Source organism: Onychostoma macrolepis, chromosome 25 (assembly GCF_012432095.1).
Source record: "Onychostoma macrolepis isolate SWU-2019 chromosome 25, ASM1243209v1, whole genome shotgun sequence".
Taxonomy (NCBI): domain Eukaryota; kingdom Metazoa; phylum Chordata; class Actinopteri; order Cypriniformes; family Cyprinidae; genus Onychostoma; species Onychostoma macrolepis.
Window position 1 is genome coordinate 9,518,158 of NC_081179.1, and position 24,394 is coordinate 9,542,551.

General features: G+C 38.9%; 3 protein-coding genes across 6 annotated transcripts in view; 1 reads left to right on the forward strand and 2 right to left on the reverse strand.

Moving 5' to 3' along the window:
• Nucleotides 1-1,139, reverse strand: part of smpd3 (sphingomyelin phosphodiesterase 3) — a 64,242-nt gene extending 63,103 nt beyond the window's left edge. Inside the window, exon 1 of the mRNA XM_058767862.1 lies at nt 1,044-1,139. The gene's annotated coding sequence lies outside the window, so the exon portion shown is untranslated. The remainder of the gene's footprint in view (nt 1-1,043) is intronic.
• Nucleotides 1,140-1,224: 85 nt separating this feature from the next.
• si:dkeyp-50b9.1 (uncharacterized) lies at nt 1,225-10,778 on the forward strand. Of its 4 annotated transcripts, none has more exons than XM_058768100.1 (13): nt 1,225-1,327; nt 2,604-2,743; nt 4,440-4,575; nt 4,701-4,881; nt 6,189-6,353; nt 7,279-7,366; nt 7,591-7,715; nt 8,335-8,396; nt 8,479-8,545; nt 8,717-8,798; nt 8,984-9,059; nt 9,711-9,779; nt 10,473-10,778. In XM_058768100.1, the coding sequence occupies exons 2-13, from the start codon at nt 2,621-2,623 to the stop codon at nt 10,580-10,582; spliced, it is 1,284 nt and encodes a 427-aa protein (XP_058624083.1). In that variant the 5' UTR covers nt 1,225-1,327; nt 2,604-2,620; the 3' UTR covers nt 10,583-10,778. The 4 variants fall into 4 exon arrangements, with proteins under 4 accessions (XP_058624083.1, XP_058624082.1, XP_058624086.1 ...); XM_058768099.1 differs by having other exon boundaries at nt 8,714-8,798; nt 10,473-10,776; XM_058768103.1 differs by having other exon boundaries at nt 1,253-1,327; nt 2,604-2,663; nt 4,440-4,571; nt 8,714-8,798; nt 10,473-10,775.
• Nucleotides 10,779-10,814: 36 nt separating this feature from the next.
• Nucleotides 10,815-12,820, reverse strand: LOC131534957 (olfactomedin-4-like). The gene is made up of 5 exons (XM_058768098.1): nt 12,720-12,820; nt 12,454-12,612; nt 12,105-12,317; nt 11,809-11,941; nt 10,815-11,657 (listed from the first exon to the last, which is right to left on the reverse strand). Exons 1-5 carry the CDS (start codon nt 12,750-12,752, stop codon nt 10,846-10,848), a joined length of 1,350 nt encoding a protein of 449 aa, XP_058624081.1. The 5' UTR covers nt 12,753-12,820; the 3' UTR covers nt 10,815-10,845.
• Between the last annotated feature and the right edge of the window lie 11,574 nt (nt 12,821-24,394).

The window sequence follows — 24,394 nt, forward strand, 5'->3', positions numbered from 1 at the left end:
AAATCATCAGAGTGATAAACAGTGAACTCATGTCTCATATTGTAATTTAAATTTTTGTATTGTAATTTCGTATTGGCATCTATTGGGGAAAAAGGGGCTCTGTTATAACATATTAAATATAAAATATCAGAAATTCAATGAATTGTATTTTACAGATGTAAATTGTAATCTTTGGTTAACATTTTTTATCAGTGAATTTATGTTCAAATGTAGACACCCACCTCCTTCTGCTACATTATTAGATAATTGATGTATATATTACATTATATTATATGATACTATATGTGACCCAGGACTACAAAACCAGTCATAAAGGTCAATTTTTTAAAATTGAGATTTATGCATCATAAATAAGCTGAATAAATAAGCTTTCCATTTATGTATGGTTTGTTATTTGAAAATCTGAGGGTGCAATAAAAAAAAAAAAAAAATCAAAATACTGAGAAAATCGCCTTTAAAGTTGTTCAAATGAATTTCTTAGCAAAGCATACTACTAATCAAAATTTAAGTTTATATATTTACGGTAGTAAATTTACAAACTATCTTCAACTATCTTTACTTAATATCATAATGATTTTGGCATAAAAGAAAAATCTATAATTTTGACCCATACAATGTATTTTTGGCTATTGCTGCAAATATAACCATGCTACTTAAGACTGGTTTTGTGCTCCAGGGTCACACATATTGCTTAAAGGAATAGTTCACCCAAAAATGAAAATTACCCCATTATGCCCCCCACCCCACCCCCTCCATCATAAAAAAGTGCTCCATATGGCTACAGGGGGTTAATAAAGGCCTCCTGAAGCGAATCAATGCACTTTTGTAAGAAAAATATCCATATTTAAAACTTTATAAACCATAATCTCTAGCTTCTGCTATCTGTCCTACTTGCTTTCACGAGATGGCATTCCAGGGAAAAAATAAGGCGAATAGCAGTCCACATAAGAGTTTGCAGCAGTTATGGGTGGATTTTGATTGGAGGCTTATCTGTTTATCATTCATCATCTGAAAATGTTCTGAAAGTGACAACAATATTTTACCTTGTGTGCTAAGCCATATGATGTTCGATGGTGTGGAAATTATGGCAGAACCTAAATTTTGGTTTAACTATCACTTTAAGAACATTCAAGTGGGAAATAAACCACACCATCCTACGTGGTCATCGCATGTTCATTAATAGGGACTCCAAATCCCAGAAGACACTGCGATTGATTTCCAGCTCCACCGTTGCCATAGATACACTCGCTCGCTATCCTAGCAGCACAAAGCAGCCAAGTTTGCGAAGGTGGCCAAATTGTCAACACTTCTGAAGCAGGCATTGGAGGTATTTAGTTTATTAATATGTTTACAGATTCATATATTAACAGATATCACACACAGTTTTGTTTTAACCTGAAAAAATAAAACCAATTCACAGGAGACCGGGTTAATTGTCACACTTCCATTATTATTCACAACGGTTGTTTTATTTTTGAACGTCAACTTCTGCGCAAAACTCGGCATAGTGGCAATAAAAAGCTAGCGAACATTTCCTCCGTTATTAGCTAGGAGAAAAATACACGTTTGTGAAAATATTGGCCACTATGGGTACGTTAAGTCACAATGAGCAATAGAGTAAAACGCTAACTTACAGTAAAAAAAGGCCCCAATCTTCCACAAAATAGCAGCATTTAAATGTTTTATAGTCAATTTAACACCGTTAAAAAGCAAACAGTATAAAGTGGCATGCGAAAGTTTGGGAACCCCTTTCAGAATCTGAAAATGTGAATAATTTTAACAAAATATGAGAGATCATACAAAATGCATGTTATTTCTTATTTAGTACTGTCCTGAGTAAGATATTTTGCATAAAAGATGTTTACATATAGTCCACAAGACAAAAAATAAGTAAATAAAAAATAGCTGAAATTATTAAAATAACCCCCTTCAAAAGTTTGGTTCTTAATACTGTGTGTAGTCACCTGGAGTTTCCTTCTGGAGCATCAGTGAATGTTTGAACCTTTTTTAATAATTGTGTTTGAGTCCCTCAATTGTCCTCATTGTGAAAAGATGGATCTCAAAATCATACAGTCACTGTTGGAAAGGGTTCAAATATGCAGAAGATGCGGGAAAACTGAAGAATCTGCAGGACCTGGAGGATTTTTCTGAAGAACAGTGCTCAGTTTAACTGTTCAGAACAAACAAGGGACTCATGAACAACCATCACAAAACAAAAAAACAGTCGTAGATCATCCAGGTAACCACACACAGTATTAAGAACTAAGGGTTCCCAAAATTTTGTTAAAATTATTCACATTTTCACAGATTCTGCAAGGGGTTCCCAAACTTTTGCATGCCACTGTATTATGAACAAATCAAAAAATTATTGAAAAAGCACAAACGGAAAAGGGAACATATTCATATTTTAAATTTTGGCCAAAAGTAACTTTTTTTTTTTATTTTTTTTTTTTAAATCTACAAAATTGCCAGACTTGCATTACTGCCCTGAGAATATAGTTGTCACAATTAGCCTCAGTCCCCTCTGCAAAACTCTTTTACAGCAGGGGCAAGTGTCATGTTTCATTTAATGAATGCTCATAAAGGTGTGTCTCTCTTTTTAGCTGGTCTGTTGTGAGCGATGGAGGGATGCATGGTTCGTCTCCACAGTGTCCACTTCAGGGGTGCGTTGAGTGCTCAGCCCATCATAGTCAACTTCCACGAACTCTTCCAAACCAGAGATGCTCCTACAATTCTGCCTATGGTTAACATATATTTCTTTCTTGTTTTAGATTCAGATTCTTACTAAATAACTAGATTAATATCACACTAGATGTCCAAAATAAACTTTATTTTCTATACAGGTAGTCATTTATAACTGGGTGGGTAGTTAAATACCCATCTGTTGTTGATTAATCTTCTGGGGCCTGCAAACACAATGTGGGCTGAGATTGGAAATATTGTTCTAAGGAATACAAGCATCCCACCATACAATGCAAATATCACAAGGCACTTGATGTGTTTTCTCTTGCTCTCATATCTTTATGTTGGTGGGCTCTTCAGTGCTATTTTGGATTTGGAAAGGGCAAATATATCTCTGTGCAGGTTCGGTTCATATCCAAAAAACATAAGAGCTTTGCAAAATATACACTAGCATATTACAACAAACATACTTTCATTATGAACCCTAAAGCTTTTTTCTGAAGCCTAGTAAGTGGCCTTGCTGCTTACTGCCTAATGGCCTATGTAGGCAGGGATCATCTTAATGGTCATAGCCTGATACCTGATAAGCCCAATACAAATAAAATAAAATAAAAAAAACTATTATATTTAGTTTCTTTCTTTCTTTATTTATTTTGTATTTTGTCAATTCAAATACATTGGAAAAATCAAATGGATAAACACAAATTACATTTATGTTAAAATCAAAAAATCTAAACATTTATTACACTGAAAAAAATATGTTGAAACAATTTTCACTCAGAAATTGCTAGTAATAATTACAAAGAAACGGCAAGTAACACATTGAATTAAACATGAAATTTTGAAGTAGAAAGACTGAAATTGTATTTTCTACTCTAACTTTGAAAAAACAATTACAGTCTATTTTTTTATTTAATAAAACTTTTAAAATATAATATTTGAAATATTTACTGAAATGTAATTTTATTTATATGTATTTTCATTAGAATGTATGATCATCACTCACCTAATCTGCCATTGGATTTATTTTTCACTGAGATTGTTGCAATACATTCTGGGATTGCCATCTCCGCCAAGGATATATACAACAGAATTAAACTCAAAAAGATATCTTAGTAGGCAATATAATTAAGTTGCGTACCTTATGGAAAAGCCTTTGCGTCAGAAATGTGCCTTAAAATGCTTCCTTTGTAGGCAGCTGACTTGGTTTTGGAACAGCATAAATGTCAAATTGCCTCATACACGCCTATACACTTACACCCACCTATGCGCTAATTCATTTCAATCCCACTTAGCCTCTTTTATTATCTTGCTTGCTTTCCCTTCATTGATGTTTATTGATTATTGAGTGCTGTATTCCACTTCCTTTCCGCATATTAACTCCTCCTTGTTTTTGAAATATTATCTGAGCTTTATTGCTCTATTACTCCACAAAATATGAAATTATAGAGCCAGCGTGATCGGGAATATAGGTCACGTTTCAGACTCCCCTCGTGTTGTCCAGGAACTCCCAGTCTTAATTGAATGGATTTTTTCCCAGCCAGAGCTTTGCAAACATTGGTGTGGGGGGTGGGCGTCACGATGCAGACAGTCTTCCTCCTGCACTGGTTTGCACCAGATCTATGAGTGTTCTTGAGTCTGCTGCTCTTTTCTACATTACCTGAGGCAGATGTTCTGATTCCTTGTGCTTTGATGACATACACATGGATATATTTGTGTGAGCATGTATGAATATGTAGATTGTCTTGGTCTTGCAGATAAAAAATGAGGATGTTCTGCGGGCTGTGGTGGCTCTATTGGACACGTCCTTGCCTGAAATCGGCCCCAGAGATGTGCATGAAACAGTACACTACCCTGGGATACATACTATTATTTTGTCACAAGACCATGTAGGTATGTAATTCACCTTGGTTGGGCAATAGAGCATAAATTATGCTAGTGATAGAAATATCCTACATGATTCCATATATAGAATGAGTGTTGGCCTAAGGCTATTTTATGCTGATTTCTCTTTGCAGATGTTTTAGAGGACTATAGAGGGAGAGCTTCCCAAAAGGGTACAAATTTGAGCCCAGTACCCTGTAAAACAAGTATGGAAGCTGATTCCACACACAAGCTGCTGGCTGAGCTATACAGCGACTCTGAAGAGAGTACAGAGGAAACCTCAGAGGAGATAATAGCAACAGAGACAAGTATCAGGTTAAATATTTTTAAGTAATTCTAATAGTGTAATCACATTTGCCATTGTTCTGCAAATTTTCGAGGGCAAAATCCAGTCATTTGGAATCCACGTATTTGGGAAACTTCACATGACGGTGAAAGATTTCCCCTTGCAGATTTCACAAAAGGTTCAAGTTAGGTTTTTGTGAGTGCATCATACTTCACTACACTGTTGACAGTAGCCAATTAACCAGCAAAATGTTTGCTAATGTGACTGCACCTTAACATCAAATTCAAACGAATAGTTAATTAAAACTTTGTCAGCATTTACTCAACATCATATCACTCCTAACCCTTTTAGTCCTTTTGTGAAACACCCAAGGCAAGATGTCTGAGATTCTTAAAAATATAGGTTCCAAACATGGATTTTTATCAGCGAAGCCATAGAAGAACCATTTTGGCTTCCCCAAAGAACCTTCCAGTAAACAATTACTTTCTTCTTAGCGTGAGCAACATCTGAATAATATTTTTCCCAATAAAGAGCTGTTTATGAAATGGAAAGGTTATATGGATGTTAAAGGTTCTTCATGGAACCCAAAAAGCTAAAAAAGAATCATTATTTTTAAGAGTGTACAACAAAAGTGGATGCTGATTTATACTGTCAAGCTCCAAAACAGGTATATCATAAGAATGACTATGTTCAAAGTCTTCTGAAGTCATATGATACCTTTGCGTGAGAAACTGACTAAAAACGAAGTCATTCGTTAAGTCATGATTGAGAATTAATGAGAGTGAATATGACATGACTCAGCACAAATCGTTTGTTGATTCTGTTAAAGATAATGGGATTACAAGAGCTTTTTCCCAGATCCTCTCTGGCAAACAGTTTGCCAAGCATTCCTTATCAGCTCTATCTATACTCCTATAGGCATAGATCTGGAAAGAAGTGAATTTTTATATATTTATTTATTACATTTGGGAAGGACCTTTAACAGAGATCATCATGACCTTATTATAGTCAATTAAAATGACAAATGTCACCATGTATGTATGTTTCTATGCCAACACAACTGTGTTATACCATTTTATGGACAATTGTATCCTATTATGGTCACTTACTGGGATGATGTTAGTGCATGGTGTGACAGAATATTGTTGCAAATTTGATTTTGTACAAAATTCCTACCCAGATTCTTGTATTTGGATTATACTAAATGTATGTGCTTATGTGGGAGATTTCCTCTGTCTCTTCTTATAGATTCAATTCAAGTGTTCTAGTTACTGTTCTGTTAATAAAAAAAAAAAAAAAATTTTTTTAAATAAAGTTTGTTTTCTGTTCTCCATAGTTGGTCTTGGGAGCGATTCTGTGAAGGCCTGCAGGAGTTTGTAGATGGAGTGAGGGATAGGAAAGAAAAAAGAGCAGTCCAACGAGAAGACGGAAAGATTCCGCCATCCGCCGTAGGAGTTGAATCTCTGATCGTGGCTGCTGCTTGCTACGAACTCAAGATACTGTAAGCAAAGCACAAGCACTGTGCCTGATTCAATCAAACAGCTGCGAAAGAGCAATATAATACTATTTTGTGAAATAAAACACTAATGCTTTAAAGCAAGATACTTTTCTTCTGTTAGCATCTCATAACATCATCTGGCAATGCAGTAAATCTTTGTCAATTGCATTTTATAGTCATTTTTGCAATAAAGAGGAAGTTACACAGACAAAATATGGATATTACACAAAATGTACTAAACTTCTTGTTTGTTGCATTCTACAAAGCATTTTTCACACTTTTTGACTACAAGGGATCTTCATACACACACACACACACACACACACACACACACACGTCTAACTCACAGAATACTTTCTGTGCAGAATCATCTTCTACTGTACCTACAACCCACACATCCAAATCAAACTGTGTCCAGCTGTAAGAACAAGCGCCTGACTGTCCCTCCCATAGCCTCAGTCAGCATTTCAGCTCTTTATGGGTGGATTCCATCCAGGATTCCTAAAAAAGACTTTATTTATATCATCAAACTGAATCAAGCCTTGTCATTATGAGATCCCACTGAACGGTGTTGCTCCACCCTGAGTCTATTTCCAGTCCAGAGGGGCTGAAGAGTGGAGAAACCTGCCCTGCCCTGCTGGCTGTGGGGTGTTATTACCAGTCAATGAGAGACTATGGCTTCCTCTCTCTCTCCTTTCCCTCTTCTGCACTCTGTATTTGTGCCAATCGCTTCCACATGGCCTGTGGTTTAGTTTAACCTCAAGCGTCTGCCACACACACACACACACACACATCCTCACTAGAACGTCTCATTGTGACAGTTAAAATGGATGTTTCTCAGAAACATAATGTGAATTAAATTAAGACATAAGCTGATTTAATAAGAACAATGATATGGAGTCTTCTGCTTCTGTCTGTGAAATTGTAGGTCTACAGGAGATATGGTGCTTCAGCTGTCTCTTTTGGCTGTTAGGAAACGCTACCGGCACCTTGGGATTGGTAGCTACATCATGGAGGTAAACACATACACAAATTGATTCTGTTTAGACCTTCTCAATCCTCTTGTAATTGTTCTAGTGTGCAAATGACAATGTATATCAGTGCTGCTGTCTCTTTACAAATTGTTTAATAAACACAGCCTATAAGCTCGCATTTTGCATAGACACTGCCCTCTGTTGTTTGCATTTATAAATTTTTTTTTTTAAAGTACTTGTTTTTTTCCTGTATTTTTTTGTTTCAGCTTTTGAAGACTCAGTCTATAGTAGGGAAATATGATACACTTGTTGCCCACGCTGACACTGATGCAATAGGTTTCTTCAAATTCCACGGGCTCACCAATGACCCCCTGCTCAATGACCAGTTCAAGTACAGATAATGCATCCCACAATGCATGTTATGCTAAATCTAAATGTATAACAATAATTGTATATATACAACTATCTAATGCATATTGCACAAAAAAAGTACATAAAAAAGGCCAAATTGCTGATTACATTTAACACTTGGCCCATATATCATATAAAATATAATTTTAAAACAAGGCAGCTGAACATACTGAACAGATGGAACAAATGACTCGTTCTTGGCCAGAATTAGCTGAAAACTGACTTTATGCTGATCATTAAACATCTGGCTCTTTCTGTGAGACCAATGTGGCTTTATTGACAGCAGATATGAGGCAGGAGTTTCTGACTTTTTTAAATTGTTTTAACAAACAGTGCCATCTATAGGCTAGGTGGTATATGACTGTGGTAGCTTGAGATTTAGAAATACAATAAATTACTTTTTATTAACAGTTAGGGATGTAAACCTGTTAAAATACTTAATTGCAATTAACCTAAAATGTTTCTGTAGTTAATGCATGTATTTCATTAAAAAATATTTTTTTAAATATTCATAAATAGTTATAGGCACTTAAAAATAAAATTGTTTTGATGGTACTCTATAACCTTAATTCTAATTTTTGTTTTGGTATATTATACAGAGAGCTGAAAGATGATTGGACTAACAGTATTCTCATGAGCTACCTGCCACCCTTTACTACAGGTGAGGCATACACACACACATATACACACTCATGAACACACACATACAACTTCATGTTTTCATTCCACACATTTTCCTTTAGACCTAGAAATGAGAAATCCCGTTTTCTCCCTGAGCTTACGAGAGGTGGAGATGGACATGGATGTGGCGTGAGTTAATATTCATTGTATTATGCATTTGCTGGGTGTCTCTGGGTAGTTGCTAAATTTGTCCTAACCCTAAATATGAGCAATTATCTTTGCAAGCACCACTAAAAATAATCTAAAGCATACTGAACAACATCTGATAACCAGGTTAATGGTGTCTCTGTTTCTTAGAAGGTCACAGGCTCTCTTTGCATATCAGCAACAGGTAATGTGTGTGACGAGATTACTCGAAGAGGTCAAGATCTTACGCAAACAGGTGATCTTACATTTCACATGATATTTGATAGTGCCCTTACTAATCGGCAGGTGCATTTGAGTGCATTACAATCATATAGACTCTGTGTTTCTGTCATGTTGCTCATGTATCTCTCTCTCTCTGTGTGTGTGTGTGTGTGTGTGTGTATACGTATTCACATGCTTCCATGGTGACTGGCTTTTCAGCTAGATCTACAACGTGAGGAAGTGGACCGCCTGAACTCCAAGCTGGAACAAGAAAAACGAAAGCGCCATGATATAGGTATGTTTGTACGGGTGCAAATTTGTTATACCTCAATATTTGCCTGTCTGTTTTACACAGAACAATTGTGAGGGTTAAAGCAGCACCTACCAGTCAAGTCTAAAAAGCATTTTGATCATTTAATGTTATACATTGGGCAGTTTAATCATTAAATACGTAGGGCCCTTAACCCTTACCTTCCCCTATTTCTGTCTTACTTTTCCCTGATCTTTTTAACCATTTTTTTAATCTAATTTTATCTTTTCCACTTCCTTTTTTAATCGTAATCCTTCTTTCGCTCTGATTTTATATTGGTTAAATGTATATTATATCTTGTTTATATTTTTTGTTTTTGTGGTTATTATCTCCCAATTTAATATAGGGGTGTAAAGTTTAGACCTACTGTATTGAATTTTAAGTTGAAAGAAGATGTGTTCCCATGCATGTTTGAGTCTCTCAAAACTTCATTCTCTAACTCTAAATTAATTTTAATTTAGAAAAGTTAGTCTAAATGTTAGAGCATGCACAATTTAATATTCCTTATCAGCCAATACTGCTAAAATACCAAATATTAGCTAAATAAGTTACAGATTTTTTGTTTTTTTTAATGAACATTAAAAAGATTTTTAATGAATGTACAATTAATTTTATTCATATTTACATACTCTGTAGAAAACAAGTTCTTGATGTACAGGCTGAAGAACACAAAAGAACTGTTAGACAATATTGCCTCAGACTCAGGTGAGTATTTTTTTTTTTTCATCTAGCAGCTGCAAGAAACACATATGAACTGTGATACCTTCCAATCTCAGCTGATTTGAACAGTTGCTCCGAAATGCTCATGTGCTCATATAATGGTTACTCACAAAATCCCTGCCTGTCATATTGACTCAGCAGCCATGATATTCTTTTGAAGCACCTGACCAATAACAAGCTCACTCTGACCTTTGCATGCACCTCCAATTATAAGAGCCACTTGTCTTCTAGCCTGTGATTCATAGAGCTTTGTGCTGAGTTATAATGACTCATAAAGCACTACTGGCTCCATAGTGAGGGATGAAGAAAGACCCATAAGATCAATCCTGTCTATAAAATCAAAAGTGAAGAGAGGCACAATAATGAGTGCAATAAATTCAATGTATGTAGAGGTCCACATGGCCAGTCTTCTCCAGTCAAACTAAAAATACATTTATTGAAGTAATAAGCCACTTTAGACTTTAATAAAAAAAAAATTCTTACGCAAGGTAAACAAAGCAAAAATTAGTGTGGTCACAAGTGTGTGTACATTGGCTATTGTGCTACAAATTCAAATATGGCTCATCCAATAAAGTGCTTTGTAATTGCTTTCATCTCAGTAAAGCTAATGTTGAGTTGTAAGAAATTACATTAAGCATAAGTGTGTAGGATATGCTGGATTGTCTTTGTACTTTCCAGATGATCAGGGACTAACTGAACAGGAGCAAGCAAAACCAGGAACACAAGAGCAAGAAACAGCACAGTCTGAAGAACCTCCCATCCAAACACCAGAGGGTGCTGGAGTTTAAAGTTTTGCACCTTTAACTGCAGACTTAAAGAAGTCGAATGTTAATTGTTTGATGTCCATTCTCACATTTTTGCATTTGTTTGTATGTTTATTTGTACCTCTGTTTTGTAGTTTTTGAATGTCATGTTTTTGAGAGGCACTCTCTTGGTTGGCAGTAGTAAAAAGTCTCTGGACCATCTGCATAAAAGCTTTGGGAAATAAAGCAGACCAGTTTTGAATTTGAAACAACACACTTTTTATTGGGTAACTGCATTTGAAATGCACTTAGAAGAAGGTATCATATGCTAAAAGATAGGCATCATTGTACAAGTAGAGTTTTCCGTCAACAGGATTGTAGTTCAGATTGGCTATTCCAGCAGAAACCTTCTCAAAAGGCAAAGAAAGAGTGTTTATCTCTTGACCAGTGGTTGTATCGAAAGCATAAAACACCTCTTCTTGGTAAGTATTAACAAAGCGTGTAGCATACAAGACCCCACACACCATAAACGTGCTGGTGACGGACCTCTTAAAGAGTTGCGTCTTCCAGGTATGTGTGATATTGAGTGACAGCGGGTCTAAATGGCTCACAACAATGTTGCCGTGGTTCTCCTCAGTGGCGTATATCACCCACACAGCATCTTGATCAGCCTCCAGATCGATATCAGTCCAATCAAGACAGCTGTAGTAGCAGAAAGGGAACTTGTTGTCGATTCCGGCACCATCCAGTTTCATACGCTTGGTTTCTTTTGTTGCAATGTTGAAGCTGCAGATTTCAGCGGTGCTGTAGCATTGGTAAAATACAGTGTTGTCATACAGAATAGTGCCAGAGCCCTGAACGGCATTTTCATGGCTGTATGATGGTGCTATCTCTTCATCTTTGTAGTGATTGTTGGCCATGAAGTCCTCAAGTGAGTTGTACATCCTGATTGTGTTGCCATGCTTGTGTCCGCTCACCAGACAGTGTTCCCAATAGTGTTCCTTACTGCTTAGCAGAGCATCACGACCCCAAGCACCAGAAATATAGGACTTGCTGATGGAATTGAGCTTGGTAATAACTGGAGAACTTATTCTGGTCATAGTGCGCTGATGACACGTACCTGCAAGCAATTAAGTAACAGTTTCTTTGTTTGTTAGAAACTTTTTGGATCTTCAGAATTCAGAAAATGGCAATTGAAAGAAATTCTGTTCCTTAAAAATTTCTATATTTCTATATAAAAATATCTTACAGATAGTCAGTAAAGTACTTACTTCTGAAATCATTTGGCATGGTCTTGCAACTCTGTGCACGGTTGTTGAGGTCACGTAACCTCTTCTTCATGGTCTCTAGGTTGAAGAAATCATCTCTGTACATCCTCTGGACATCATGTTTTGCTTTATTTAACTGAGAACAACAGATGTTTTCATTAAACTGTGGTTGCCTTTACTTTTATATTGTTGAGATCATTCTGTCATCATCTTAATTTGGAGATTGATTTGAAACACTGATTACAAAAGAAAAGAATCTACAGAAATATTTGTTTGCGATCATGTGTTGCAATATCTACCTCACTGAGTAGATTACGCGTCTCTTTGTTGGGGGTCTGCATGTGTGTTTCATTGACAGATTGATATATTTCCTTGAGTTCCTGGTTCAGCTGTTGCAGATGAAGTGCGCTGTACAGTCCACTTCTGTAAAGGTAATCAAATGCTTTCAGACGGGCTGAGATGTTCTGAAGAGTGGCTTCCATCATTGGCAGTTCTGCATTTGTGTTCCTCATCTGGAAATCACCTCAGAAAGTTAATTGATATTGCCTTAATTCAAAATTCTTTTCAATTGTAATGTACATCATCTGAAAAGTATTAAAGTCTATTAAGTAGCAATTGTCATAAGAAGCTTAATAAGTGATGCTTTACCTTTTCCTCAAACTCATTCAGGTTGTCCTCACAAATTTGGACCTGTCTTGTGATTTCCTCAAAACGAAAAGCAGGAAAAGTCCAGATAGTGCTGTTTATTTTACACAAACATGAATCAGACGTCTGTTGACCTGGAAATCTCTGAGCCTCGACAGTCGCCTTATGTACAAACACAATAAGAATATTGCATCACACATACAAACATACGTTTTCAGACATTAAGTCAGAATGGAATGGCCAATTGAAGACACAAAGAGAAAACTTACGATGACTGTGAGGAGTAGCAGGTAGACAAACATGATGACCAAATGGGCTGAAAGACTACAGATCTGCTTTAAATCACCACACAAGCACTATGATGTTGCAGTTTTAGATATTGAAATTTGCAATTTTGATGTTTGTTGAAGAGGATGTGAAAAAAATTAACATATGGCTAATTTCAGAAATTCAGGAAGAAATCTAGCTGACAAACGGAAAATTCATCCGCAAGTTCCCCCAAAAATCTCAATTTCATCATAAATTTTATGCAGACATTTGCACTTTCATTACATTGACTTTAAAAGTATTTTTTTAGATATTCAAATTTGCGGTGATGAGGGGTCTGTTGAGGAGGGTGTGAAAATTGTGATGGCTTCAAAATTATGGCTAATTTTAGAAATTCAGGAAGAAATTTTTTGAGAAACACAAGATTTAACCACAGGTTCCTTTAAAGTTTAAAGAAACCTTTTCAATACCGTGACTAACATTATTGAAACGTATTTTCAGGTTTCTCCAGAAATGTTCAATACCACCACACTTCACTGCTGGGATGGTACTGTGCAGTTGATGAGCAGTGCCTGCTAACTTTCATACATGATGCTTGAAACTGAGGTTCATCAGACCAGAGAATCTTGTTTCTCAGTCTTGACAGTCTTTTAGGTGCTTTTTTGCAAATTCCAAGTGTGTTTTATGTGCCTTCACTGAGGAGGGGATTTAGTCTGGCCACACTGCCAAAGTCCAAATCGGTGGAGTGTTGCAGTGATGTTTGTCCTTATGCAAGTATCAAGTTCAAGTTGAGCTTTATTGTCATTCTGCTACATGTGTGGACATATAGTGGAACGAAATGTGTCTCGCAGGACCACGGTGCAAATATAGGAAAAACAATAGAGCTATACAACAGTTTAACCATCTGACTATACATATACTATAAATACTATACCTAGTTGACTACACATACACAAACTGAGACTGTACAAGAACTTTACATAAATACTGTACATGAAATTGTGCTAAAGAGATATTTGTACATGAAATTGTGCAGAAAATATATGTTTTGTACATTAAATTGTTCAGAAGAGAGATTTTGTGGGAAGCAGCGCGCAGTGCAAAATATTTAGAAGTGCAATGCTCAAGTAAACATTATTTTGTAGTGCAATATTCAAGTAAACATATATTATCTTATTGAGTCTTTGTAATGGAGTGTTTATAGAAAGTGTCTAGTGTGCATATAGTGGGATGAGTGTTTTACTACAGGTGATTTGTATAGCCCACTCACCTGTGTGTAGCACACTCAGAATTGCACTTAGGAAAATTGTCAATAGTTATTTATGAGTTGGGGGGCTGAGGTGTTTATGGTTTCAGAGGGGGACAGGGAGATTGGAGTTAAGAGCTCTCACAGCCTGGGGAAAGAAGCTGTTGAGCAATCTGGCAGAACGAGCTTTGATACTCGGGTGCCTTTTTCCTGATGGCAGGAGCTGGAAGAGGTTGTGGGAGGGGTGGGTAGGGTCCTTCACGATGCTGGTGGCCTTGCTGGAAAATGTCCAGGATGGAGGGAAGAGGGGCACCGATGATCTTTGCAGCAGTGTTCACTGTCCGTTGTAGGGTCTTGCGGTCAGCAGCACTGCAGTTCCCATACCAGACAGTGATGCAGATGGTCAGCACACTCTCAATGGTGCCCCTGTAAAAGGTGGTGAGGATGGGTGGAGGGAGACTTGCCCTTTTCAGCCGATGGAGAAAGTAGACAGAAAGTAGAAAGTACACGCTTTGTTAGAAAGTAGGGACAGGTTGTTAGCGCCACATCATTCAGCCAGCTGTGCCACTTCCTCTCTGTAGTGCGTTTCATCGTTGTTGCTGATGAGACCTACCACAGTTGTGTCATCAGCAAACTTGATGATGTGGTTGGAGCTGGACTTGGCAGTGCAGTCGTGGGTCAGCAGCGTGAAGATCAGTGGGCTGAGCACACAGCCTTGTGGGGCACCTGTGCTCAGTGTGGTAGTGCTGGAGGTGTTGCGACCGACACGGACTGACTGAGGTCTTGCAGTTAAAAAGTCCAGGATCCAATTACAGAGGGAGGTGTTAAGGCCCAGCAGGTTTAGTTTGTGGATGAGCTGTTGTGGGATTATTGTGTTGAATGCTGAGCTGAAGTCGATGAACAGCATTCTTACATATGTTACGATTCTTTTACCAGAAATCGCAACAAAAGTAGTCAGGGAGACGCCGCACACAACCACTGCTTAACAAAACAAGTTTATTTAACAATAAAGAAAAGAAAAACATGTAATGTAGTCAGTGTAAGTGATAGTCAGTATGTCGGCAGGTGTTTGTAAATAGTACCAATAACAGTCCAAACAAACACTAATAACAAAACTCAGAACCCAAACGTCCAATCTAGGAAAAGATAAATCAAAACAGAAACTCCTCCAGTGCAACGGCAATCTCCCATAACCTCTGTATCCCGTGAGTTCTCCGGTAGACACAGATGCCAAGTCCAACAAACAACTGCTCCCCCGCCATTGTTCCTCCGAGTCCCTTTTAAAGACCGTTGATTTAAACCAGGTGCAACACCTCATCAGTCAATCACCTGCAGACAACCAGTCACCTGTAACTCAGGAATAAACAGTAACTCACTGATACGTCACACACCCCCCCTAAAAAAAATCCTGCATCCAATAAAGGATCCTTAAAAAGTAAAAAACTACTTCCCTTTAGTTTTTTTTTTTTTTCTGGCATCCATTACCCCCTTCCAATACAATGATGTTCTCACAGTCCCATCACTTTTCCCAAACTGCCTCCTTATCCCCAGCAATCTGGATCCTGAAAGAAAATTAAGAGGACAAAAGAGAACAAAAAGAAAACAGAAAGAGGAACTGTTCCAACACAACAGTACCTATTCACCATAGTCAGGAATTCGAGATAACGCATCCGCCACTTCATTATCAATTCCCTTAATGTGTTTTACAGTCAAGTTGTAGGGCTGTAGAAATAAAATCCAACGCATTAACCTCTGACTTGGGGACTGTAAAGAATGTAAAAACGTTAAAGGATTATGATCAGAATAAATTTCCACAGGCAGTCCTCCACCCACATATACATCAAAGAACTGAAGAGCCCAAATTAATGATAATGCTTCTTTCTCAATTACAGAATAATTCTTCTGATACGAGTTGAACTTCCGAGAAAAGAAACAAACAGGGTGTTCAAGTCCACTCTCACCAGTTTGCAACAAAACAGCTCCATCCCCAACCTGACTTGCATCCACCTGTATCTTAAATGGTTTATCCAGCCTAGGAGCAGCTAGAACAGGGGTAGAAGTTAGCAACAGTTTAACATTGTCAAAGGCTTTCTGACATTTTTCACTCCAAACAAACTTAACAGAATTTCTAAGCAAGTCAGTCATCGGACAAACAACAGTCAAAAAATTAGGGCAAAATCCCCTATAATACCCCACCATGCCTAAAAACCTCATCAGCTCTTTCTTTGTTAATGGTGGAGGAAAACTTTGTATGGCCAAAACTTTGACTTGAATAGGACGTACCTCACCCTGTCCCACTTCTTTGCCCAAATATCTGACTGTAGCCTTGGCAAACTCACACTTTGCCAGGTTAACTGTAAGAGATGCCTCTACTAAACGTTTCAACAGCGCACGAAGATGAACCAAATGTTGTTCCCAAGTATCACTAAATATAATTACGTCATCCAAATACACCGCGCAACCCTCCAGACCAAATACCACTTTATTCATCAACCTCTGGAAGGTAGCGGGTGCATTTCTCAAACCGAAACTCATAACAGAGTACGAATATAACCCTGATGGTGTAATAAATGAAGTTATTTCTTGAGCTCAAGGAGTTAATGGCACTTGCCAATATCCCTTTAAGAGATCCAATTTGCTTACAATTTGGCTATACCCACCTGATCCACACAATCCTCCATTCGAGGAAGTGGAAAAGCATCAGGTTTAGTAATAGAATTTAATTTGCGGTAATCAGTACAAAATCTATAAGTAGAATCTGGTTTCTTCACCAATAAACATGGTGATGCCCAACTGGAAGACGAAGGAACAGCTATCCCATTCTCAAGCATATATTGCACTTCAGAGTCCAATATTTGCCGCTTACTAATAGGAACCCTATAAAAATGCTGACGAATGGATCGAGCCTCTCCCACCTCTACATCATGCTGGATCAAATGAGTACGAGATGGTACATCTGCAAACAAACTAGGAAAATCATGTACCACTGTTTTCAGTTCTGACCTCTGTAACTCTGACAAATGCGAAAGCAAAGAATCAAAATCTTTAAGAGTTTCTGAATTCTTTAACCTAGGAAGCAACACACAATCCTCAGGGACAACCATATCCTCTTCTCCTCCTACAAAAAGAGATTGAGAATTATCAAGTGAAACAGAAGCAACAGTAACGGCAGTTTCTAATTGATGGGAATGATAAGGCTTAAGTAAATTCGCATGAAAACATTGCCTACCCTTCCGCCGATCTGGAGTTGCAATTTGATAATTTTGGTCAGACATTTTACGAAGAACAGTGTACGGGCCAGTAAATCGTGCACAAAAAGGAGATCCTGGTGAAGGCAACAAAGCCAATACTTGATCACCAGGTATAAAAACACGATACTCTGCACGTTTATCAAAGTGGCTTTTCATTTTACTCTGTGCTCCAACAAGATTCTTCTGAGCAGTTATTCCAGACAAAAATAAGCGTCTACAAAAACCATCTACATATTCTAACAAATTTTGTGGCGGATCTTCCTCCACCAAACCCTCCCGCAAAACAGAAAGTGGACCACACACTTTGTGGCCAAACACTAGATCGTTTGGGCTAAATCCTAAACTGTCTTGTTGAACCTCTCGGGCTGCAAGTAGCAACCAAGGTAATCCCTCCTCCCAATCACGGTTTAACTCCACACAATAGGCACGCAACAACGCTTTCAATGTTTGATGGAACCATTCAAGAGCCCCCTGACTTTGAGCATGATACGCAGTTAATTGATTGTGTTTTACTTTAAGCACCCTCAAAATCTCTGCAAACATACGTGAAGTGAAATTTGTCCCTTTGTCACTCTGAATAGTTTTAGGTATCCCAAAGATAGAAATAAATTGTGTTAAAGCCTTCACAACTGCTTTAGTAGTAATCTTTCTAATGGGACAAGCGGCTGGATACCGAGTATTTTGGCACATTACGGTTAACATGTACCCATTTCCTGATTTAGACATAGGTAGTGGACCCACACAATCAATTATTAAATGCTCAAAGGGCTTACTTGTGACTGTTATCGGACAAAGAGGCACTGGTTTCAAAGGCTGATTAGGCTTTCCTGTTAACTGACATACATGACAAACTTTAATAAAAGCAGAAATGTCCTTCTTCAAACAAGGCCAATAAAATAGGCGCAAAATTCAATCATAAGTTTTATTTACTCCCAAATGACCTGCTACTTCACCATGTGCAACCTTCATTACTACCTCTCGAAATGGCTTTGGCACCACCACCTGAATTACAGATTCCTCCATCAAACCTTTCTTGCAAGGTATATACTTCCTTAAGAGTAGATCATCTTGGATGAAATACCCACTGACAGCACTTCTTATCTCCTCAGCTGAAACAACATCCGCAACCAGTTTCTGTAACCCAGAATCATTTTGTTGTGCAGTCACCCACTCCTTCTGAGAAATAGAAGAAAGAGTAGACAAACCAGGTACCACACATTTTGAAACTTCTCCCTCTTCAACAGACGCTCCAGAACTCATTGAACGAGTTACTGCACAGGCTGTAAAAACCTCAGGAAATCTTTGATTTAATGGATCAATTTTTTCAATCAATGGTGTAGACACTACAACAGAGGGAGGAATTACATCTCGCCACACTTTACCTCCCACCAAGTTATTTCCGTGTATTATCATAACACCATCTACTGGCAAATATGGACGCACTCCCAGGGTTACTTCTCCACACACCAGTTCAGAAGTCAGCTTCACTCTGTGTAAAGGAACAGAAAGCGTTTGTAATCCAATTCCTCTGATCAAAACATTTCTCCCTACACTTGTTTCCTCAGAGAATGGCAGGGCAGATTCAAGAATAAATGATTCCGAAGCTCCTGTATCCCTCAAGATTTTAACTGGAACTTTTTCCTCAGAATTAAGCAAAGAAACAAAACCCTTAGTAATAAAAGGAGCAAAGTGTTTTGTAACGTCAACTTTTGACCCACCAACTACATGGTCCCTCTCCACATAGGTACCACATTCCAATTCTTTTGAAGTAGTTGTAGTCTCAGTCACTAATGCCGGAGTAACATAACTGTTATTTGACTTAGTCTTTTGATTAGACTTCAATTTTGCAGCCAAAACAGGACATTTATTTTTCCAATGTCCCATATTAAAACAGTAATTGCACACTAACTCTCGGTCAGTTTTCCCACGATAACTTTTATCAAATTTTGAAAAATAGGGTTGTTCAAATTTCTTTGATACACTCCTATAGTCACAAAAGTTACCATGATTATGGCTTGACTTCTCTTGCATATACACTTTTTTATGTATCAACATATAGTCATCTGCCAAGACTGCAGCTTCAATCGCATCCTTTGGCTTCCTCTCATTTATATATGTAGTAATATGCTCTGGCACAATGCTCTTAAATTGTTCTAGAATTATCAAGTCACGCAACTTCTCAAAATCATCTACCTCGGAAGCAATACACCAACGATCAAAGTGTGAAACAAGTTCTCTTACTACCTCAGAATGTGTTTGACGATCATCTTTCCTCCAGTTTCTAAAACGCTGGCGATACGCCTCAGGAACTAACTCATAAGCTTTTAAGATTGCAGCTTTCACCTTATGATAATCTCTTCTGTCCTCCATTGTAAGAGCTGCAAATGCCTCCTGTGCTTTACCTGTAATGACAGGTTGAAGCATAACAATTCGAACCGCATTTGGCCAATTCCCCTCTTCAGCTATGGTTTCAAATAAAGAGAAAAAAACATCAGGGTCATGTTCATTAAATTTAGGGAGTAGTCTTAAATTACCCGCTAAATCAAACCTGCTAGTCGAAGTTACATCTCTCACACCATCATCTGGGAATAATTTTCCTTCCTTTACCAATTTTAAACGCTCCACCTGCAAATCAAAGTCCCGCGCTGAGTTTTCAGCCTCTAATTTTTTCTGTTCCAGCTCAATTTCGCGCTGTTTGATTGAACGTTTTGTTTTTAATTTTTCAATCTCAAATTCATATCGTTTAGTTTCCTTGACCAACTCTTTATCATGACGCTGTTGCATTTCCAAAATTTATTTTCTCTGTTCAAAGGACAACCCTGAAAAAATATCCAACGGACCCTTTGTACCAACTTCATGTTTTTTCTGTGCGGAAACGATCAAAAGATTATTTTCAATTAACCAGTTTCTCACAATAGAACGAAGTTCGCTTTTCTTTATTCGTTTGTCCACATCACTAATTTTAAAATGCTCTACTAGCTTCCACAATTGTTGCTTCACAAACAATTCTAACATGTCATCTGAAGGGGCTTTAATAAATTCATCGACAGATGCCATTTTTACTTTTCAAATTGTTGGCTAATTTTTTATTTAAAAGGAAATGCATTTACAAAGTCATACAGATCAAACTCTTATTCTACTAATCCCCTTCTACCCTACCTAACAACCCACTAAACTGTTCTATGCCTAGTCTTCATGCAGCTTTCCAGAGTAAAGCGACATTAAACACCAAGATACCGATGGTTTCAAAACTGAACAAAACGGTCCAGTCCGCAACCACGGCGGTGTGCTTCACCCAAAAGCCTGCACAAAAATAAAAAAGGCAAAATAACAAATCAACGCAAAGCGTTGCTGATCCCTAACGGGGAAAATAGAATAGAGTATCACCTGTATCTTAATACAAATGCACTTACCTTCCATGATTACTACCGTCGAACCCACGGGATATTCCACACAAACTTTTGCGAGCACATTCCAAAATGAACCTAATATAAATAAATTTCAATAACAAATCGAATAAGCTTGGACGAGTTTCATTTGTTACGATTCTTTTACCAGAAATCGCAACAAAAGTAGTCAGGGAGACGCCGCACACAACCACTGCTTAACAAAACAAGTTTATTTAACAATAAAGAAAAGAAAAACATGTAATGTAGTCAGTGTAAGTGATAGTCAGTATGTCGGCAGGTACCAATAACAGTCCAAACAAACACTAATAACAAAACTCAGAACCCAAACGTCCAATCTAGGAAAAGATAAATCAAAACAGAAACTCCTCCAGTGCAACGGCAATCTCCCATAACCTCTGTATCCCGTGAGTTCTCCGGTAGACACAGATGCCAAGTCCAACAAACAACTGCTCCCCCGCCATTGTTCCTCCGAGTCCCTTTTAAAGACCGTTGATTTAAACCAGGTGCAACACCTCATCAGCCAATCACCTGCAGACAACCAGTCACCTGTAACTCAGGAATAAACAGTAACTCACTGATACGTCACACATAGGAGTCTTTCTGTTCCAGGTGAGTAAGAGCTAGGTGGAGAGTGGTGGTTATTGCATCGTGCGTGGAACGGTTTGGATGATATGCAAACTGGAATGGGTCCAGCGTGTTTGGGAGACTGGACTTGATGTGATGCATGACTAACCTCTCAAAGCACTTCATCATGATTGGGGTCAGTGCTATGGGACGATAGTCATTCAGACAGGACACATGTAACTTCTTTGGTACTGGGATTATGGAGGTGGATTTGAGACACGTGGGGACGACTGCCTGGCTCAGCGAGGTGTTGAAGATATCTGTTAGGACATCCGTCAACTGTGCAGCACAGTCTCTCAGTACACGTCCAGGTATGTTGTCAGGGCCCGCAGCCTTTCGTGGGTTAATCCTGGATAGGGTCTTCCTTACATCGGCTGGGGAGAGACAGAGTACCTGGTCGTTTGGAGATGTGGGTAGTTTCTGTGCAGGTGTGTCTGTATCTGTGTTCTGTATCTCAAATCGTGAGTAGAAGTGGTTGAGTGCCTCTGGTAGGGATGTGTCATCGTCACTGGCCTGTGGTGGGGCCTTGTAGTCAGTGATGGTCTGAATGGCTTGCCACAGGGTCCGAGTGTCTTTACTGTCACTGAAGTTGTTGTTGATTTTTTTAGCATACTGATGTTTTGCCTTCTTGATGCCATGAGACAGATTGGTTCTTGCTGTTTTGAGCGCTGCTTTATCTCCTGATCTGAATGCTTCATCTCTGGTCTTTAGCAGCCCACGAACCTCTGCTGTCATCCATGGCTTCTGGTTGGCACATGTGGTGATGGTCTTAGTGACTGTCACATCATCTATGCACTTTTTGATGTAAGCAGTCACAGTTTCAGTGTACTCCTGCAGGTCTGTGTGGTTGTTGTAGGTGGCCGCCTCTTTAAACATGTTCCAGTCTGTGTCCTGGAAGCAGTCCTGCAGTGCTGAGGTGGCATTGTCTGGCCATACCGTGATCTGCTTTTGAACCGGTTTGGCAAGTTTGAGAAGTGGTCTGTATGCTGGGATTAGCATAACAGAGATGTGGTCCGAAAACCAAGGTGGGGGCGGGGTTCAGCTTTGTATGCATTTTTCTCTGTTGTATAAACAAAGTCCAGTGTGTTGTTTCCCCTTGTTGCAAAGTTCACATGTTGGTAGAACTTTGGCAAAACTGTCTTTAGGTTTGCGTGGTTAAAGTCACTGGCTATGATGAAAATGCCGTCAGGGTTAATTGTTTGCTGTTCACTGATGGCGCTGTACAGTTCACGAAGCGCGTCCTTAGCGTTTGCACACGGGGGGATGTAAACTGCGACAATAACAATGGCCGTGAACTCCCGCGGCAGATAGAGCGGTCGACACTGCACAACCATAAACTCCACCAGCGACGAACAGTGTTTTGATACTACCGCAGCATTGTTACACCATTCTTTGTTGATATACACACACAAGCCACCCCTGCGAGTCTTACCAGACAGTGATGAATCTCTGTCCGCTTGGTAGCAGTTTAGCTGAGTCCGGGATGTTGTCCTTTAGCCATGTTTCAGTGAAAACAAACACACAACAATCCCTTGCCTCATGCTGTGTAGATCGACTGAGTTGAATTATGTCCAGTTTGTTTTCCAGAGAGTGAACGTTTGAGAACATGAGTGTTGGAAGAGCCGGTCTTGTGGGGTTAGCCCTCAGCTTAGCTCGTATACCTCCGTGCTTACCGCGCCTCCGTTCTCTCTCACACCGCTTGCAACACTGCCTTGTGCGGGTAGCGTCAGTAGGCGAGGCCACGGGTTCGAGGTCCAGCTTCAGCGGTAAACAAAGGCCTCGTAGCTTCTCAGTAGCCGCCGCTGAGAGTTGGTTTTTGTCTGCGTTGCTGATATCCAAAAGACTTTGGCGATCATAGATGAGTTTTGGAGTGATTTCCTTTTGAATTAACGGTAAATTGACACTATTTGGAGACGAACAGACGGCATTAAAAGACATAAAAGTTGAGAAACTTAAAAGTTTAAGGCAACCAGCTTCAGCACAGTTTTCTGAACTTATTTTTGTAGATTTTTTAGTTCTCTCAACTTTCTGTTGTATAAACCGAATACTGAAAACTGAAACTTTTTAAGTTCTCTCAGTTTTGATTTTTTACAGTGCTGTTATTGAGACAACTTACTGTAAAAAATCTAAAGTTGAGATAACTTAAAAAGTTTAAGGCAACCAGCTTCAGTAGATTGCAGGTTGGTTCGCTCCATTGGCCAGTTAAGTAATATATAAGTATTTCTTTATTTTTTGAACACACGCTTGTTTAAATGGAGGAAGATGAACTTGAAAGGACTGTTGAGCCCATAATAAGTGCAACTGTTCATGCATTTGAGCCGATACAGCGAGGGGACCGAGCAGTAGCCTACTGCTGCTACAGGTGAAAGAAGTCGTGAATCTGCTCAGGTTTGGGGTGAAGAGCGGGTCGAAAACAAATTGTGTTTACGTGGATACTCATCAAAACAACCATTAACATAATATATGGTGCATTGGCTTAAACAGGCAAGAAAGCGGTCTCAATTTGGTCTTTGCTTGCAGTCCGAGCCGAGCGCTTTTTGTGTGTGTGTGTGTGTGTGTGTGTGTGCAAAGAAACAATCTGTCACAGCACGCAAATACCGCATTGAAATATATTTCGTGCTGACTCGCAATTTAAATGGCTTAAAACAGTTTAATGTTTAAACTGACAAGGCTTTCACGAGTTCACACTTACATATAATAAACTGAGTAAAGGTTATGCGTATTTGGCGTGCTGTCCAGGGAGAGGGCTCCGAGCTCTGTACTTACCCCCGAGCCCAGGGTACTCCACCTGTACGGGGAGAGGGGTCCGAGCTCTGCATTTAGCCCGGACCCAGAGCGTTCCCCCCAAAGATGCAATAAGCCCGGGACAGCAGCCAGAGAGGCGTGTTGATACCCCCCAAAATCGGCAGAGCTTAATGTTGGTGGGGTGCTGGACGTCGCTTGGAGAAGAGAGTTTAGCTACTGTGGGAGCGGACACTGCTACGGCATCTGAAAAACAAAAGAAAGAAGCTTCTACGGAAGCGGGCACTGCTCCAACATCTGAAAAGAGAATGTGGCTTCTGCAGAAGCGGGCACTGCTGCACCTTCTGAAAAGAGAATGTGGCTTCTGCGGAAGCGGGCACTGCTGTGGCAGTGGGAAATAGAGA